Here is a 17,244-nt window from a genome sequence, read left to right as displayed (position 1 = left end):
TGCATCTATCAGAATGAATTAGCCGGGGGAAATGAGGTTGGGGCGGGGCGGGGCGGGGAGGTTGCTCCTTGGGCGGAAGCCATTCCCCGGCCGCAAAGGCCCGGAGATGTCCTTTTCCCACCGGACCTTCTGCGGGCGCTGGACCTGTAGGCGACGTCACTTCCTTTACAGCCGAGAAGGCGCTCTTCCTTAGCCAATAGGATACTCGGGAGGCTGAGAAGGCGCTAAATGCGAAGAGGAGGTAGGAGGGAGCGAGGCGACTGCGGCGAGAGCCGCTTCTGCGGTGAAGGTAGGTGCTTGGGAGCGGTGAAGTCGTGGGGGGAGAGGGGGTGCCACGCGGACCGATGCATTGCAGGGGGTTGGACTTGATCATCCACTGGGCTCCTTTCGATTCTGCGAGAGGCCGCCTGCTGCTGGACGACCCCCAGGGCTCCCACCCCACTGCAAGCAGAGCTGGAGGGGGGCGGGTGCCGCGCTGGCAAGCGCAGACTGGGGTTGGGGGGGGGGCGGCGCTCGGAGCTGCTGTGCTCCTGGCAGTGCCGGATTTACGTATAAGCTAAACAAGCTATAGCTTGGAGGCTAAAAAGGGGAAAAAATGGATATACATTTCCAAAATATAAGCTTAAAACCAAGGAAAACCTACATACAGCAACAGTGTTTTGTGTTGTGTAGGCTCCTATGATGTAAATAATGGGCCCCGCCTCCTAGCCTTTTGTTATGTGCAAATGGCTTTAGATACCCGTTAGGTCCATAAATGACCATATAGCATACAGTGGTACCTCGGGTTAAGAACTTAATTCGTTCCGGAGGTCCGTTCTTAACCTGAAACTGTTCTTAACCTGAAGCACCACTTTAGCTAATGGGGCTTCCTGCTGCCGCTGCGCCACCAGAGCACGATTTCTGTTCTCATCCTGAAGCAAAGTTCTTAACCTGAGGTAATATTTCTGGGTTAGCGGAGTCTGTAACCTGAAGTGTATGTAATCTGAAGCATATGTAACCCGAGGTACCACTGTATATTCAACACAAAAACAGTGACAATTTGTTGTTGACAAACGACAGCTGGACATATAAAGGGCCCCATTACCTTCAGTAGCTTAGGGCCTCATCAAATCTAAATCCGGCCCTGGCTCCTGGGACCATTGGCTGCCAGGCATCTCCCTGGAACTCACTTCGTCTGAGTGAATTGGGATCATCTTCAGCAGATATCCCCCTGCCTTTGGCGCTGGCGCAGGTGGACTACCTGAAGCTGCCTTATGCTCCTAGACCATCTAAGCTGGCAGTCAGAAGTCCTCCAAGGTTTATGGGAGAATCTTTCTCCCATCTTTTAATCTAGCAATGGCCTTATTATAAGTAAAGCAGACACTCTGCCGCAGAACTGGAGCCCTTCAGGAAAGCTTGAATGTGAATCTCAGCACCTTTGAACTGGCTAGTGATTACAGTTGCTGGGGCATTTGTCTAGCTCAGCTTTGCTGGTTTTGCTTTGAATACCATTGTCAAAACAGAGGCTCAAGCTCCTGCTTCTGCTTACAGCGGGGAACATAACTGCCCTTAAAGTCATTTTCAACTTCTTATTGACCAAAGTTTATTTTTGCTTATGATACTTATGTATTTCAAGTGTGTGGGTTTTGTTTGTTTTCTCTCCCCCAGCCTACTTAAAAAAACAGAATGGCAGCCGTTCCTCAGAATAACCTGCAGAAGCAGCTTGCACTTCATTCAGCAAAAGCCCCTCTAAGAAACCTGGCGCCTCTCAAACCCAAGACTATGTAAGTATTGCGCCCCCCCCCCCCGAGCATCTCAAACTGAACATGGTCAAACAGTGGCAATCAATATTTACCAGATATTGAGCATGTACTAGACATTAATGATAGTTACTTGGGGAAATATTTATTTTCCTCTTTTCATAACATGAAAAATACCTTAAGAACTGCATAAAAATAAGGGGGAAAGTAACTCTCTCTCTCTCTCTCTTTCTCTCTCTCTCTGTATATATATATATATCACAAATAAAATTGAGCGATGTATACAAAATCCTTTTACAAATTTTAAAAATAGGAGTCCAGCAAAGCTTGTATAAATGTAAAACACATTTAAGGGTAATTTCTGTCTAATTTTGGGTGTTAGTAATGCTTAAAAATAGTTAATGAGCAACATGTTGGGGAATTTAAATACATGGCTTGAAATGAAAGGCTAATTTTAAAAAAAAAAATCTGGGCATGCTCACTTTCCTGGTCCAATTATCTGTTTCCTGGTATCTTTCAAGATACTTTGGTCCACTGTAATAGGAAGACTAATTTGCTGTTTAAAATCTAAACAGAATAAGTGATAAGAAACAATGCCAAAATGAACTAAAATTAAATATATCATTAATTTTTTTGCAATGCTTGTATATAGCATTCAAGCATGTGTTTGAAAGCAGAGGAAAATACCATGGCATAAAGAATGCAGGACTTGATGAATCACTCAAAGTCTAAATAAACTGTTTGGCTCTTTTGTAGGGGATTTACATTCAAAAAGAAAACCTCTCTTGGTAACTGTACGCCAGTAAAATATTTAGCTGAAACAAAGGATTTGACCTTAAAAGAGAAGGATGCTAACTCTTCCTTGACAAATCCAAGTGTGTCAAAGGATAAGCAGATGAGAATCAGTGAAGTTTTTGAAACAACATTGAAAAAGCAGGAAGGAAAGCACAATTATCCAAATGAGCAATGTCGAGATGTTCTGGATTGTTTCCAGTCTTCTGTAAAAGAAAGTGGCGTGGGCAGCAAACCAGATGACCATCAGCTCCTGAAATCAGACCATAATTCTTCATACAATTCAGTTATTAATATTGATGATGTCTGGGATGACACTGATGACTTTGAAATATCTGGTCCACGAAAGGTATGCTCAAAGCGGCCTGGTTCCTTTTCAGACACCCAGTCTATAAAAGCTAGGAAGGCTCCAAAAAACCATAGTCCCATCCCCAGTAAGTCATTAAAGGCAGATGGCATGGGAAAAGCTAAACAAGAATGTAATGGACCCTCTGTGCGTGAGAAGAACAAAATACAGATACTTGACAAGGAACCAGATCCTGCTGGAAGCCAGTCTGTCATTTGCCTTGATTCTCCCACACCCAGCCCTTGTGAAAGCTTTGTAAGTGAAAATCTTCAAGAGGAGAAGCCTGTGGAAAGTACCTTCGGTGACAAAAAGGAAGAGCATTTGAAAGGTAAATGGCTTTCTTTCTAGTCAAGTCTATTAATAGTATTATTTATTTTAAATGTTTGTATAGCATCCTTTGTCCAAGATCTCGATCTGAGTAACAAAGAATCATTAAACCACCCAATACAGAATAAGCCATAAAACTGCATATACTAGTTCATTTTCACACCACACAAATAGATGTATTTAGTCAGTTATCAAATGCTTTCTAGCATATAGTTGGCTAAATATAAAGGAGCAGGGAGTTTTAAATCTGGGGTACCACCATGGAGAAGGCCTATCTCCATATGGGATACAGCACCCAAAGGTGGGGGCTTTTTGCAGTGGGGATAGGTGGCTGGGTTTTTAAGTTGTGTCTGTTAGATTTTTTTCTGGGTGGATTTTATGTATTACTGGGTGGGTTTTATTGATATTTTAAATTGTCCTCGGTGTGTTTTAAAACTGTTGTTAGTCAAATATTCTTATTGCTTGTTTTAAAGCACAGAATGATGCTGACTTCATCCTAAATGAAAGTGAGGAACCAGATGAAGTGTGGAATGATCCAGCTATGTATGATGCCTTTGAGGATGAAAACTACGTAGACTGCATACCACCCTCTCCAGAGGAAGAAATACCTTCTTCTGCATCCTCTTTGAAAAGCATTAGGTATGATGGAAATAAAAAGTCCACAACTTGGTTCTTTACCAGAACCATCTCTGGTAGCCCGGGTAGGATGGTGAAATAATGGATCTGGAGTTTTTTCATCAGTGAATGACCAAAATGCTGGTGGAACAAATAAGCTTAGTAAGAAGTGTTTTCTAGCTGATGCGAAAAACTTCATTCACAGCAGTGTATTTATATGGGATGACTTAACGACTTCTTTTTAATGTTAGGTATGTTTCCAGAGAAGCTGCTGTTGAGAAAACACTGGCCCTTGAAAGTTTGAAAAGCAGCCTTCCAAACTTTGGAGAAACCACCCATGGAAACAGTGATAGGCAAGAAGGTAAAATAACTCCTCCTGAAGGGGCTTCACCTGCTTGCTTTCAGAAAGTGCAGACCTCATTGTGGTCTTCAGATACAGACCTGTCTGCAGCCTTGCACCTGACTAAATCACAGGACTGGGTAGTAAGTGCTTCAGCTTCTGTTAAGATTTTGCAATGTGACTTCAGGTTTTTTTAAAAAAACACCTAAGAACTGTGTAGTGGGCATGTTTTCCTGTAAAACTTCCTTTGTTTCCCTTTGAATTACAAACATGCTTAAATTCCACTGAAGTCAGAATGAACTACTAGCACATGGGTAGTCCAAGGATTAGAGAATCTTAAGGACTTCCTTGAAAAAGCAGGTCATTTTCAAGTTGCTGGTAGATTGTGACTAAAGTGGTGCTTTAACCTTACTGTGTTTCATTTCAGACAAGCATTCACTTTTGGGACAGTCCCTCTACAGTGTGATGGAAGATATCTGCAAGCTGGTGGATTCCATTCCGGAATGGGAGCTGAAGTCTTTGTCGTGTGGAAAAGAGCTCCTTCAGCATAGAGATCACAGGTCTGTCTTGAGATGCCACTAACCCAGAGTGTGTTCACAGGCTCTGTTTATCCCTTGTGTCTCTGAGATAAATAGGTAAAGGTAAAGGGATCCCTGACCATTAGCTCCAGTCGTGACCGACTCTGGGGTTGCGGCTCTCATCTCGCTTTATTGGCTGAGGTCATGTGGCCAGCATGACTAAGCCACTTCTGGCGAACCAGAGCAGCGCACAGAAACACTGTTTACCTTCCCGCCGGAGCGGTACCTATCTACTTGCACTTTGACGTGCTTTCAAACTGCTAGGTTGGCGGGAGCAGGGACCGAGCAACAGGAGCTCACCCCGTCGCGGGGATTCGAACCGCCGACCTTCTGATCGGCAAGTCCTAGGCTCTGTGGTTTAACCCACAGCACCACCCGCGTCCCCAAGGGGGGCTTTTTTTTGCCACCAGTGTCCCTCCTGAGATAAATACTCTCAAGAAATCTTGGTCTGGCAATTGAGGCAAGTTTATATCAATTTTTTTGGTAAGCAAAGGCATATTTATCTGGCTCTTTGGCTATTAACCTGACCTATAAAAAGTTGAAATAAGAGGAGACTTGAGAGAAGATATGATAGCCATCTTCAAATATCTAAATGGTTGTCACATGGAGTAAGCTTGTTTTTGCTGAGATCCTTGCATTGCAGGCGGTTGGACTAGATCACCCTTGGGGTCCCTTCCAACTCTGTGATTCTGTGTATTAATAATTCATATTTTTTCTTTATTTCCAGAAGAAAACTCTTAAAGAATGGCACTAATGGAAGTAGAAAGGACAGTGGCATATCTTTGGATGAAAATTGCAAACTTTATTCTGGACATGAAAGATCTATGGATGGTGGTGTTTCTTTTCAACTGGGAAAAACCTCTGCCACTGACCCTTGTAGGGAATTGTTCATGTCTAGACAACCTTCCCCAAAGGTTGCACCCCAGCATAACTTTCATTCAACCCCCTCCTTTGTACCAAGGACTCAAGACTCCAGTAATGCTGACCTGTCAGTTTTTTCCAAGACTTTTGCTATGGACAGTAGCATCTCGGAAAATGCAGGATTGTCTCTTTCTAAAAGAGGAGTCGACAACAGAATCTCCTCTCTGAACAGTTCCATCAAAAATCCAAGGACAGAATGGGGAGAAAAGGGTTGGCTGTTTTCAAAGGGGAATCAAGACCAAGAGAAACTCACTCTACAAAATAATTTGAGAGAGAATTCCTCAGCAACAGAGAATGTGGCCTTTGATGATGATTTTGATATTGATGACTTTGATGAGTTGGACAACGTAATAAACACTTCAACTTTACAGCCACCTAGTACTTGCTACCAGCGTGCTGAGGAAGCACAGCCTGCCAAACCATTCCTGGAAAAAAGCTCCCTTACAGCTCAGGGAAATGGTCATTTTTCAAATCCTATTTTTCCCAGAGCAAACTGCCAAGGTGCGCCTGCCAAGAGCTGCTTGGGTAAATTATGCTAATTCTCTGTCACAGAAGCTAGTTGTGCCAGGGAGCTATTGTGTAGAGAGTAATTAACTAATCTGACACATTGCTTGAGTTGCAATGGGAATACTATTCATTGCTTCATCACAGTCACTTGGTAGCAGCTTTGCTTTTCCTTCACGAGGTCACACTTTTGTCACTGCATTTCTGAGTTCTGAAATTCTTTGGGAAATGTGACACACACACATGGTTTTTCTTCTGTACCAATACCAAATTCTGCTGTAAGGAGTGTATAGCATTTTCCTTTTCAAACAGCAGGAATTTGCTCTCACATTAACTTGAACAGTTTTGCATTGTGGTTGTGCTGCTTCTGTGGGGGTTAGGGCTGCTGTTGTGAAATGTCAGCTTTGCTGCCCAACACTGTTGTGTTTCGAAGCATGACTTTGAGCTGAGATTTCACAGGGTCCTATAGTTATATTAAGGAATCCAGGATAACTCCCAGCTCTTGATTTTGCATTGCCAACACAATTGAGGATCACACTCCACCTATCTAGCCACACTAGTATACTTACAAAATAATTATGCAAAATGAGTTGAGAGTAAGCTGTTGATATGCTACAGGACACACACAAAAACCAAGCAATTGTTATTTATTCTAGTAACCTGTTTTCTTCTAGATCCACAGGTTAAAAATTCACCTTCCAGAAATCCATTGCTAGAGCACTTCAGGGGCTTAGCATTTCCCCATTCTAACGAAATGATGAAAATATTTCACAAAAGATTTGGTCTGCATCACTTCCGGACAAATCAGCTTGAAGCCATCAATGCTGCTCTGTTGGGCGAAGACTGCTTCATCTTAATGCCCACAGGTGTGTGATGGCAAGGGTGCCTGCCAACCGCATGTGGTCTAGGGGGCTACTCTGGCAACCTGGGAGGCTTTCAGAAGGTGTGCAATGAGTAAAAAGGTGTGGGAGACTCCTGGCAAATGACCTTTTGCCTCCTGAGGTGATGAAGTGCCACAACCTTTTATTGTGTATGTCAGCAAAGTGAAAGATGCTGTCCTTAAGGACACACAATGTGCATTTGGACAGCAAAGTTGAAGACTGACAAACAGGTTGTGGGGAGATCTGGATCATAGTGGAGGTGTGGGATTGCTAAATGCAGGGTGAATTGATTTAAATCACTGAATATAATCCATGAGTTGAATCATTACTTGTACCCGACCCATCTGACTGGGTTGCCCCAGCCACTCTGGGCGGCTTCCAGCGGGATATAAATGAGTTGCTAATATTTCCTAAGCAGGCATGCATTCCCACTGGCTCTAACGATTAAGCATGCTTCTTTGCAACTGGTTAGAGACTTTATGTGACCTAGACAAAGTCATGGAGGAGGGGCTATTGGGGACTACTACCCACGATGCCTGTGCTCTGCCTCCACAGTTGGAGGCTGCAATGCTTCTGAATACCAGTTGCTGGAAACCACAAGTGCTCTTGTGCTTTGGATCCTGCTTGCGGGTTTCCCAGAAGAGGCATCTGGTTGGTCGTTGTGAGAACAGGATGCTGGTCTTGATGGGACCCCCTTTGGCCTGATCAAGCACAACTCTTCTGATGTTCTTACGTAGACAGTGTAGCAACTCTTAAAGCATGACATATTGAGAATTTTCGATTAAAAAATAAAAAACACTGTCTGAAAAAAGTTACCAGAACTAAAAATTCCTAATGTCTTGATCATAAAACCTGTACTTAAATTGTGTTTGCAGTGACCCATTCTTAGCAGGAGTTGGAGGAGTGCAGAAAGTAATTTTGAAACCCAGATGGAAAATTTGTTGAAATATTCTAGGGTGGAGGTTTCTGGCTTTTGCTAAATCTCATCTGGACCACCTGTATTTGCTTCCTGCCCAGGTGAGCTTTCCAACTAATCCTTGTTTTTTTTCCTTCCCACAGGAGGTGGGAAGAGCTTATGCTACCAGCTACCAGCTTGCGTTTCAGCGGGAGTCACCATTGTGATCTCCCCCTTGAGGTCACTGATAGTGGATCAAGTTCAGAAGCTAACATCAATGGATGTGAGTTCAAGCCCATGGTTTTCTCATTGATCCTTTGCATGAGGAGAGTTGTCTGCATCTTCATTAGTCGTGACCGATTCTGCTCTTTGCTCTGGGGTATGACTTCATGCAAATTAGAAACTTCCATTCCTTATTTCCAATATTTGGGCATTGCTATTAAGATTCAAGTTGATCCAAAGTTTGGGAGCTCAGCACCATAGCAGGCAAGGAAGGGAGCATGGAGACACATTTAGGCCTACATCACGGAAGCTAGTACTTTATCTGTGTGTACCGTTTTTGACTTACTATAGATAATAGTGTAAAATGAGTGTTGAATTCACCAATCCATTTGCTGTTGCATCTATTTAGTCTATCACTGTATCTCAGTGGTAGAGCACCTGCTTTGCATGCAGAAGATCCCTGATTCCATCTAGGGCTGGGAGAGAACCATAACTGAAATCCCAGAGAGCCGCTGCCAGTCTTTGTAGATAATAGTAAATGGACTAATAGATCTGACTCGGGAACACAGGGAGCTACTTTATACTGAGTGCAAACAGCTCTTCTTCTGTCATAGATTCCAGCAACTCACCTGACAGGTGACAAGACTGATGCTGAAGCATCCAGAATCTACATGCAGCTGTCGAAGAAAGACCCCATCATAAAACTCCTCTATGTTACTCCAGAGAAGGTTTGTATAAGGTCTGAGCACCATCAGCATTGGGTTGTATCATATATAGGATACAGCCCACCAGGCAAAGGAAGCCAGCAGGTTTGGATGGAGAAGAGCTAGGCTTCCATCCCTGCTCAGACATGAACTCTGTTTGCATGACTAGAGCAGGCCTCTGCTTACCAATGGTGTAGAAAAATTGGGGTTATTTATTTTTTTTGCTGCCCAACTCCCCAAGGGACTGAGACGCCTAAGTTCATGATTGGTCAGAGATGAATGGATGGAGGCAAGGATCTAAAGAAAGCAAAGCAGATCTTTATTTATTTTTTTGCAACAGAGTTTCCTCCCCTCCCTGCAAAGGAGGTAAAAGAGACCAAGAGCAAAGAAAAAGCATCCCTTTTTAAAGGGCTGCATTTTGGCCCCTTTACAAACCAGAAATTACATCACACACAAGGTGGGGCTACAGTGGCTCAGGCAGGTCAAGGTGTGACATTCCCGAGGATTTAGCAAGTTTTACATAGACACAGTTTATGCAAAATATTAGCATTTGTTGAGACAATCAGGATGCCCAGCCAACATCCCTCAGTGCAGGGCATTTCGGCAAACAATGACAATTAACACAAAGGAGGTTCATAGATTTGGGAGAGGAATCCCTTCAGGAACTTTCCCTGATTGCTATCTACCTATGTCTTCTCAGGCAAGAGGGATTATGGAGGACTCGAATTATACAGTTATAAATGATTTTATACAATGTTCCATAGGAAATTCAGGTTGTCCTTGTTTTAACAGGCTAAAATGAAAGTATACTGGTTCTCCAAGCTATTTCTCTCAAGGTATTTTCCAAATGTTGAAGGGTGAAGGATTGGTTTTCTGTGGACTGGGTGTCTGCTATATGTGCACCCTAAATTTTACAACACCAGGTCTATCTGAAGTGGTGGATGAGGGCAAATGAGATAAGGAGGCTAAAGCACTTTTTATGCTGAAAAGTGATGTAGAAAGGAATTTGCTATGTGTGAATATACAGTGATAGCAATTCTCCACTAAAGTTTCTGGATCCTTGGGTGTGGGTCTTCCTTAGGTCTGCTCGAGTGGCCGGCTGATGTCAACCCTGGAGAATCTCTATGAACGGAAGCTGTTGGCGCGCTTTGTGATTGACGAGGCACACTGCGTTAGTCAGGTGACCTTCTCTTTTTTGGAAATATCAGAGGTTGGGGAACCAGCTGAACCCTTGCATTGATCTGTAAGCAAATTAACTTTTTTAAAAAAATATATTTTGACTAGTGGGGCCATGACTTCCGCCAAGACTACAAGCGGCTGAATATGCTTCGTAAGAAATTTGCTTCCATTCCTATGATGGCTCTGACTGCCACCGCAAACGCAAGGGTGCAAAAGGACGTCCTGAATCAACTGGAGATGCTGAAGCCACAGGTGTAAGTTTGACCTACACAGGAATTCTCCAACTTTCTATACCCAGTGGCCCACATGAGATCGCTGAAAACCACCGAGGCCCAAAATGGTGGCGCAGGGCAGGCAGCATTAAAATGGTGGCCAGTGGCATTTGCTGCGTCTGGCATAATCAGCTGGCAATTGCTGACATCTTTTTCTAGTGATATCTAATCAGTCTTTGGAAATTCTCTGGCACAGCCTTTAGCTCATGAAAAGGAGTTCCATAGGTCAGCTTTCCTCAAGCTACCTGCAGGCATCTGTTCTGGAGGTATTGTAACTCAGCCTTACCATTTTTGTCAGAATTCAGTCCCATTTTAGTCGGGTAGAGAAGGCCTTTTTTATATTTTCCTTGCCCTGCTCCCAAGCATCCCAGAAGTTGTTTTTTTATCCCATCTCCTATAATATCTCCCCCCTATTTTCCTTTCAGACTCAGCTTGAATCTTCTTCCCACCCCACATGCCCCAGCCACTAGTTTTTCATCCTTTTGGCCTATTTCCTTTAGATTGACTTCTTTGCCCTATAACAGATCTGTTATCTCTTTCTCTTCCTTTCTCTTCCCTGTGTTTGTTTATTTCCTTCAGTGCCACTTCTGGCCCTTTCCCCTAAGAGAAAGAAATGACTTACCTGCCCTCCTTGGCCTCTCAGCCTCCTTTACTCAGCATACAAGGAGCTGCTGGTGTGTCCAGCCCAGATCCTGTGGCATGGTGGGGGCCATGCAAATACATGAGGAGTCACTGGTGGCTTTTCTTAAGATATCATTTAAGATACAGATATCCTTTAGCAATTTACTGTTTTTTAAAGAAGAAAAAATTCTTTTTCTTGTGATGGATATTTTCCAGGTTTAGTATGAGCTTTAACAGGCGGAACCTGAAATACGATGTTTTGCCCAAGAAGCCCAAAAGTGTTGCGCTGGACTGCTTGGATTGGATCCGAAAATACCACCCAAGTGAGTTTAGTTCCTTTCCTTCCTCTGGCAGGATTTATTCGTGTAAATCGAGGCTTTTTCAAAGAATGAAAGAATTGTAGATTTGGAAGGGGCCCCTGGGGGTCATCTAGTCCAACCCCCTGCAATGCCGGAATCTCAACTAAAGCATCCATGACAGGTGGCCACCCAACCTTTGCTTAAAAAGCTCCAATGAAGGAGGGGCCACCACCTTCCAAAGGAGTCCGTTCCACTATCAAACAGCTACCACTGTCAGAAAGTTCTTCAATTCTGTGAAATGTAGCTCAGAGGGGTGTGCGACTTCCGCTGTCACTTTTAATTTACTTTATTTGAGAGGACTGAATACTCCAGGCTCCCATATTTTGCCTGTTTTTTCTTTTTCTTTAGATGACTCTGGGATAATTTATTGCCTCTCCCGATACGAATGTGACTCCGTTGCCAACACTTTGCAGAGCTCTGGCCTTTCTGCACTTGCCTATCATGCTGGTCTCACGGACAGCACCAGAGACCATGTGCAGCAGAAGTGGATTAATCAGGACGGGTGTCAGGTAAAGGGGACGAAACTGTAGATGGTGCTGATATCACACACAAGTAGAAATATTTAAAACGAACATAGGGTGTAGCCAGCACAGATCTAAATGGTTGTTAGCTCCTGTGGCAAAACAAATGGCCCCGTCTGTTTAGCTGGTCAGTTTTCTATGGCCTTTCTCAATGGATTTGTGTGTGTGTTCGTCTTTACCCTCCTTGAGGTGAGCCGAAAGTCGACCAGAGTATCAAGCCAGAAAGCACTGTGCCAGTTCAGTGTATAAAGTATGTTTGTGATGAACTGCTTGCCCTTGGCAGTATGCAAATCCTGTTTTTGTTCTCTTCCAGATTATATGTGCAACCATTGCTTTCGGCATGGGGATTGATAAACCTGATGTGCGCTTCGTGATCCATGCCTCTCTTCCTAAATCTGTTGAAGGTTACTATCAGGAGTCGGGGAGAGCTGGGCGTGATGGAGAAATTTCTCACTGCCTGCTCTTCTACACCTATAGTGATGTCAACAGGCTGAGAAGACTCATATTTAGTAAGCATTTCTCTGCGAGATCTCAAACCTTGTGACCAGAATCATGCAAAAATGGGCTTAAATGTGTGTGTGGGGGGGTAAATTTTATAATTGTTGTCATAGAACAGTGTTAGCAGCCCACATCAGCCATCATGGCTATAAAACATAGAAGCACCGCCTGCAATAGAATCACTTGGCATTTGCCTCTCAAGTTTTAGGCTTTAAGTGTTTTCATTTAGGTTGCTTGGAACAAGCAGTGTGCAGCATCTAGCCATAGGAGACTATAAATACTGTAAACTTCCTGAAGAATTCCTTTTCCATAAACGCCTCAATTTTTATATAGAAAAAATGCTGCATTGTCTCATTCCTTTCTCTTCTGTGTATCCTACTAAAAAAGGTTGAAATCCAGCTCACAAACTTAAAGTTTGAACCTTTTGGCTTCTTCTTCATACATGTCTGTAAATTATTGGTCAGAAGGAAAAGCAATCTCTCGCTCTATGTGTATGTTCCGTAATAAGTCAAAAGGTGCATTATTTGAATTTCAGTGGAAAAAGATGGGAACAGCCACACACGGCAGACACATTTCAACAATCTCTACAGCATGGTCCATTACTGTGAGAATATCGTGGAGTGCCGGAGAGTACAGCTGCTGGCCTACTTTGGGGAAACAGGCTTCAACTCTAGGTTTTGCAAGGAACACCCTGAAGTCAGTTGTGACAACTGCAGCAGGAAGCAGGTAAGCCAGTTCTGCTTCTTAACTCTTCAAAATGTGTTATCTCTTTAGAGGTTAGAACACATGTATTTCTGGTAGTGGCTGGGCAGGAGTGATTTTTGGGCTGAAGAAACTAAGGATTGCAACCTGCAGACAATGACTTCCAGCTGTTTTCTTCAATGTATGACTCGTTTTTTCTTGTATTTCCCTCAGATTAATCTCTCAGATTTAAGCTAACACTTCACTTAGCTTGTATATCTTGAGTTTGGAATGGTATCCAAATTGGGGCCAATACTGTATTGTCAACAGCCAGATGTAGTGCAACAAATCAATCTTTCCTCCTCAAAACTGTTTTTGTTAGGATTATAAACCACGGAACGTGACAGAAGACGTGAAAAACATTGTTAGGTTTGTTCAGGAGCATTGTGGCGAGAAGCGAGTAAGAAGGAATAACACAGGGAGGTACACCTTGAATATGATGATTGACATTTTCTTGGGTAAGTTGCAGTGTATGCTGTCAACACTCAGTGTTGGATTTGTTCCTTGGATCACTGGTTCCCAAAGTGGGTGGTACCAGCTCCTGGAGGGGGGGGGGATTACCCAGGGGAGTGCTAAGAGGCAAGGGGGAGGCAGAGAGGCACTTCAGGTGTCAATTACTATCAGACTTTGAAAAGCTGGTATCACTGGATTAATTTAATCAGTTTTGTTGAATTAATTAAAAAGTTTTAATTGGATTTTGAACAAATGTGCAATTAATTGTTACTGTTTTGACTTCTGTTATCTTCCTTAGTGGGTCATGTATGTTAAATAATAAAAAATATTCCTTATATAATTTTCTGGTGAGTGAGGAGTAGCTAGCCAATCTCCCATGTGGTTTTGCTTCATTTTGCTATCTGGCCTTGGTCATGAGAGGGAAGGTGATTAAATCACTTGTGAGTCCTCACTCTGGGGATTCTTGTGCTGTAGCATCTTTCCTGCTTTTGCCTTTATCAAGAGGACACACTGTGTTTTTCTGTACAGGTACAAAGAGTGCCAAGATTCAGTCTGGCCTGTTTGGAAAAGGAGCGGCCTACTCACGCCATAATGCTGAGCGACTCTTTAGGAAACTGGTACTGGACAAGATTCTAGAGGAAGACCTTTACATTACTGCTAATGACCAAGCAGTTGCATATGTCCAGATTGGCGAGAAAGCTTATGCTGTGCTGAATGGATCTCTGCAGGTGTGTAAGAGCTAAGTTCATCTACTTCCCTAAAGTGTCATGCCCTGTCTCCTCCTCAAGTAGGTGTTAGGAGCTTGGAGCCACCCAGGAAAATATTTAAGAAAATCTCAAGGTCTTGCAGAGAGTGGCTGAAAAAGGAGATGCTCCTTTTCCTCTAATGGGCGCCTTCATCCTCTTCCTGTGTTGCTGTCATAGTCTCAAGCTGTATAGAAGGAAACTGCACATCTTGGTTTCAGTTGTACATTAGTGAGATTTTCTTCTGCTGCTTCCTTTAGGTAGAGTTCCATGAAACTGAAAGTGCCAGCAGCATTCGCAAGCACCAAAGGGCATCAGTGATCAAAGTTTCCCAGCGGGAAGAGATGGTTAAGAAATGTCTCTCAGAACTCACAGATGTCTGCAAAAACCTTGGGAAAGCGTTTGATGTTCATTACTTCAATGTTTTTAACACTGCCACGCTTAAAAGAATAGCAGGTAATGTTGGTGCTTATGGAGAAACGGTTCAAGTCTGTGTCTGTGAATGAAGCACAGTACCGTTGCATCTTGTATGCGCGATTTCAACCTTGCATGGTTGAAAGCCAGCCAGCTGAAATCCTGGAAGTTAATTGCATGCAAGCTCCTTTTACGCTACATTTTCATGGCATGGAAAGAGCTTTTAAGCTCTCAGACTTCCTTACTCAGCTGGCCCAGCAAGATTTTGTGAGAGCGTTCCAGAGCCCAGTAAGCTAAGCTTGAGCTTAAAACTGCTATGCCTTGCTTGGAAGGTGTAAGGATGGTCATGTAGGGGTGATCCCAAGGGAGTGGTTCAGGTGTATGTGTTTTTGCATATATGTGCCATCCCCAGAGCATATCCCCCACGCAAGACGTGGTTGTACTGTAACTCTTTCCCTCTGTGATATTCCTGGTGTCTGCCAGGTGGCATGGCTTGCATGGGAATTTCAGAACAACTCTCTTAATAGCAGAACTGAGAGATTTTGCTGTGCACTCTTTTTGTATGAAGATAGAAAGCAAATGGACTGTTCTGCTTGTAAAAGAAGTCACCGCCTTGTGTGGTGATCAATCTTTTCAACAACAAAAAATGTTCAGCATATGTATCCTTGTCCCTGCTTATACCAGACATTCTCAGATGTCAAGCCATTTTAAAGATCTGTTTTTCTTTCCCGGTCTCCAGAGACACTGTCTCCAGACCCTGCAGTTCTGCTTCAGATTGATGGTGTTACAGAGGACAAGTTAGAGAAGTATGGAGCAGAAATCATTGAAGTGCTGCAGAAGTATTATGAATGGACACTGCCAGGTATTGTGTGACTTCTGCATTTTCAGGTTATGCACGTTATTTATTTATGTAGTCACTTCAGTTATTGTTTTTCTCTACATGATTACCATTGGAACAAGGAACTCCTCGGGGAGCCCTTTATTTGAAATGGCTTTTTAATGCAATCTTGGTCACTTCAGTCATGATGATGATACTTCCCCACCCCCCATGATGGAAGCAACTTAAACCATGCCATGCAGACTGCTCACATATTCCTTTTTCAGTGACAGTGGCGCAAATGGCACTGTCACCCTGAAGTGGTTTTCAGACCAGCAGTTCTCTTGCTTTACATCATAACACTATCTGTGCTAAGGGGAAGCGGAGAAGCTGCAGGGTTATGATCTGTGTTTGGCAACATCCAAAGCCACAGGATTAAAGACACCTGGGTCTGTTTCAACAGCGGAAAACAAGCCTCTTTCGGCTACAGAAGCTGACGCTGAAAGAAATTCCAGTACTGATGAAGCAGAGGAGGAGCTGCATACAACATCTGCCTATTTCCACAACAGACCCAACAAGGGAAGGAAGAGAAAAAAGCCTCAGTTCTTCAGAGAATCAAAGAAGAAAATGAGGTCGGGAGGTCAGCAGGCTCGTTCTAAAGGGTATGGCTGTTTGTTTTTTAATCCTTCGGTGGCAAGTAAGCCAGATATAACAATGGGATTAAAGCCCTTCTACGGTGCCAATTAAGAACACTTTTACAGTAAAGTAAAGTAAAATAACTTTTATTGTGAAGACCTCACAAGGAGTGAGGAGCACATTGCCATAGTAGCAACATGGAATCACTTAATTTTAAGCCATCCCATAAAATCATGACTGACAAAGCTGTGATGCCAGCCTGGAAGTGCTGTCCCTTTCAGGATGTCCTTGTGGAACACAGCAATTCCCATGTTACTTATGTGTAAGGCTGGGTGTGTAGGGCTGGATGAAATGGACAAAAACAATTGGGAGAATTCCAAGCACCTAGAAGAGAGGGACGTGCTGGTGCTAAAGGGTTAGTGTCTCAGCAGTGAGGTCAAGAGCCCCAATGCCAAACTGAAATCACATTGGTATTCTGGTCTCCACCTTATAAATGTACAAATGAAACATTTGGCCAAAATGCAGAGCAGAAATGTTGGAGGTTGTTTTTTAGGGATTTAAATCTCATAAGGCTCTTGAAACAACAGATAAAGTATATATGCATGTTTACAAAATTATTGGGGCCAATGACCTATATTTCCCTTTCTAATTTTCTAGGGGTTACAGAACTGGCAAGAAGGCATCATCTAACTCCAAAAGTTCCACATCTTACATTCCTCCTGTCAAGCCAGGAATTGGCAAAAGGCCTGCAATTATGGCACCACCAAAACCACAAAGCAGACAATACCTTAAACCTTCTTTCTCACTTTTGTAATATCCTTAGAGACTTTTTAATTTCTATGGAAGCCGTTTAACTAATTTTTTATTGAGGTGTAACACTCATGCCTAATGTTAATAAATACATTTGCTTGAACCATACTGTGAGAGCTTCTAGCAAGGCACCTTGTGAGCTACGCTGATAAAGTGTTTGGTGGTATATAAATCCTCTGTATTGGTCCCCATTTCCCCAAATAGCTTGCTCACTTTCAGTACTCTATTCTGAACATTTTGTCCATGAGAGATAGAGAACTTCATGCATTTGTGGATCACGCCACATCTATTACATTTTACTATGTATGTTTAAAAC

General features: G+C 43.1%; 1 protein-coding gene across 3 annotated transcripts; it reads left to right on the top strand.

The window, feature by feature from the left end:
* The first annotated feature begins 131 nt into the window (after nucleotides 1–131).
* On the top strand, nucleotides 132–17,031 carry BLM (BLM RecQ like helicase). Of its 3 annotated transcripts, none has more exons than XM_083586213.1 (22): nucleotides 132–289; nucleotides 1,648–1,763; nucleotides 2,496–3,205; nucleotides 3,678–3,843; nucleotides 4,071–4,180; nucleotides 4,587–4,719; nucleotides 5,465–6,159; nucleotides 6,837–7,028; nucleotides 8,103–8,221; nucleotides 8,775–8,888; nucleotides 9,946–10,044; nucleotides 10,149–10,297; nucleotides 11,153–11,259; nucleotides 11,644–11,804; nucleotides 12,130–12,325; nucleotides 12,850–13,040; nucleotides 13,378–13,513; nucleotides 14,037–14,236; nucleotides 14,512–14,707; nucleotides 15,405–15,527; nucleotides 15,946–16,144; nucleotides 16,776–17,031. In XM_083586213.1, exons 2-22 carry the CDS (start codon nucleotides 1,666–1,668, stop codon nucleotides 16,930–16,932), a joined length of 4,251 nt encoding a protein of 1,416 aa, XP_083442339.1. In that variant the 5' UTR covers nucleotides 132–289; nucleotides 1,648–1,665; the 3' UTR covers nucleotides 16,933–17,031. The 3 variants fall into 3 exon arrangements, with proteins under 3 accessions (XP_083442339.1, XP_083442338.1, XP_083442340.1); XM_083586212.1 differs by having other exon boundaries at nucleotides 5,465–6,183; XM_083586214.1 differs by lacking the exons at nucleotides 132–289; nucleotides 1,648–1,763 and having other exon boundaries at nucleotides 3,079–3,205; nucleotides 3,683–3,843; nucleotides 5,465–6,183.
* The last annotated feature ends 213 nt before the right edge of the window (nucleotides 17,032–17,244 follow it).

The sequence above is a fragment of the Podarcis filfolensis genome (assembly GCF_964270895.1).
Source record: "Podarcis filfolensis genome assembly, chromosome: 14".
Taxonomy (NCBI): domain Eukaryota; kingdom Metazoa; phylum Chordata; class Lepidosauria; order Squamata; family Lacertidae; genus Podarcis; species Podarcis filfolensis.
Note: the sequence above shows the minus strand (reverse complement) of the source record. Positions and strands in the feature narration are given on the sequence as shown.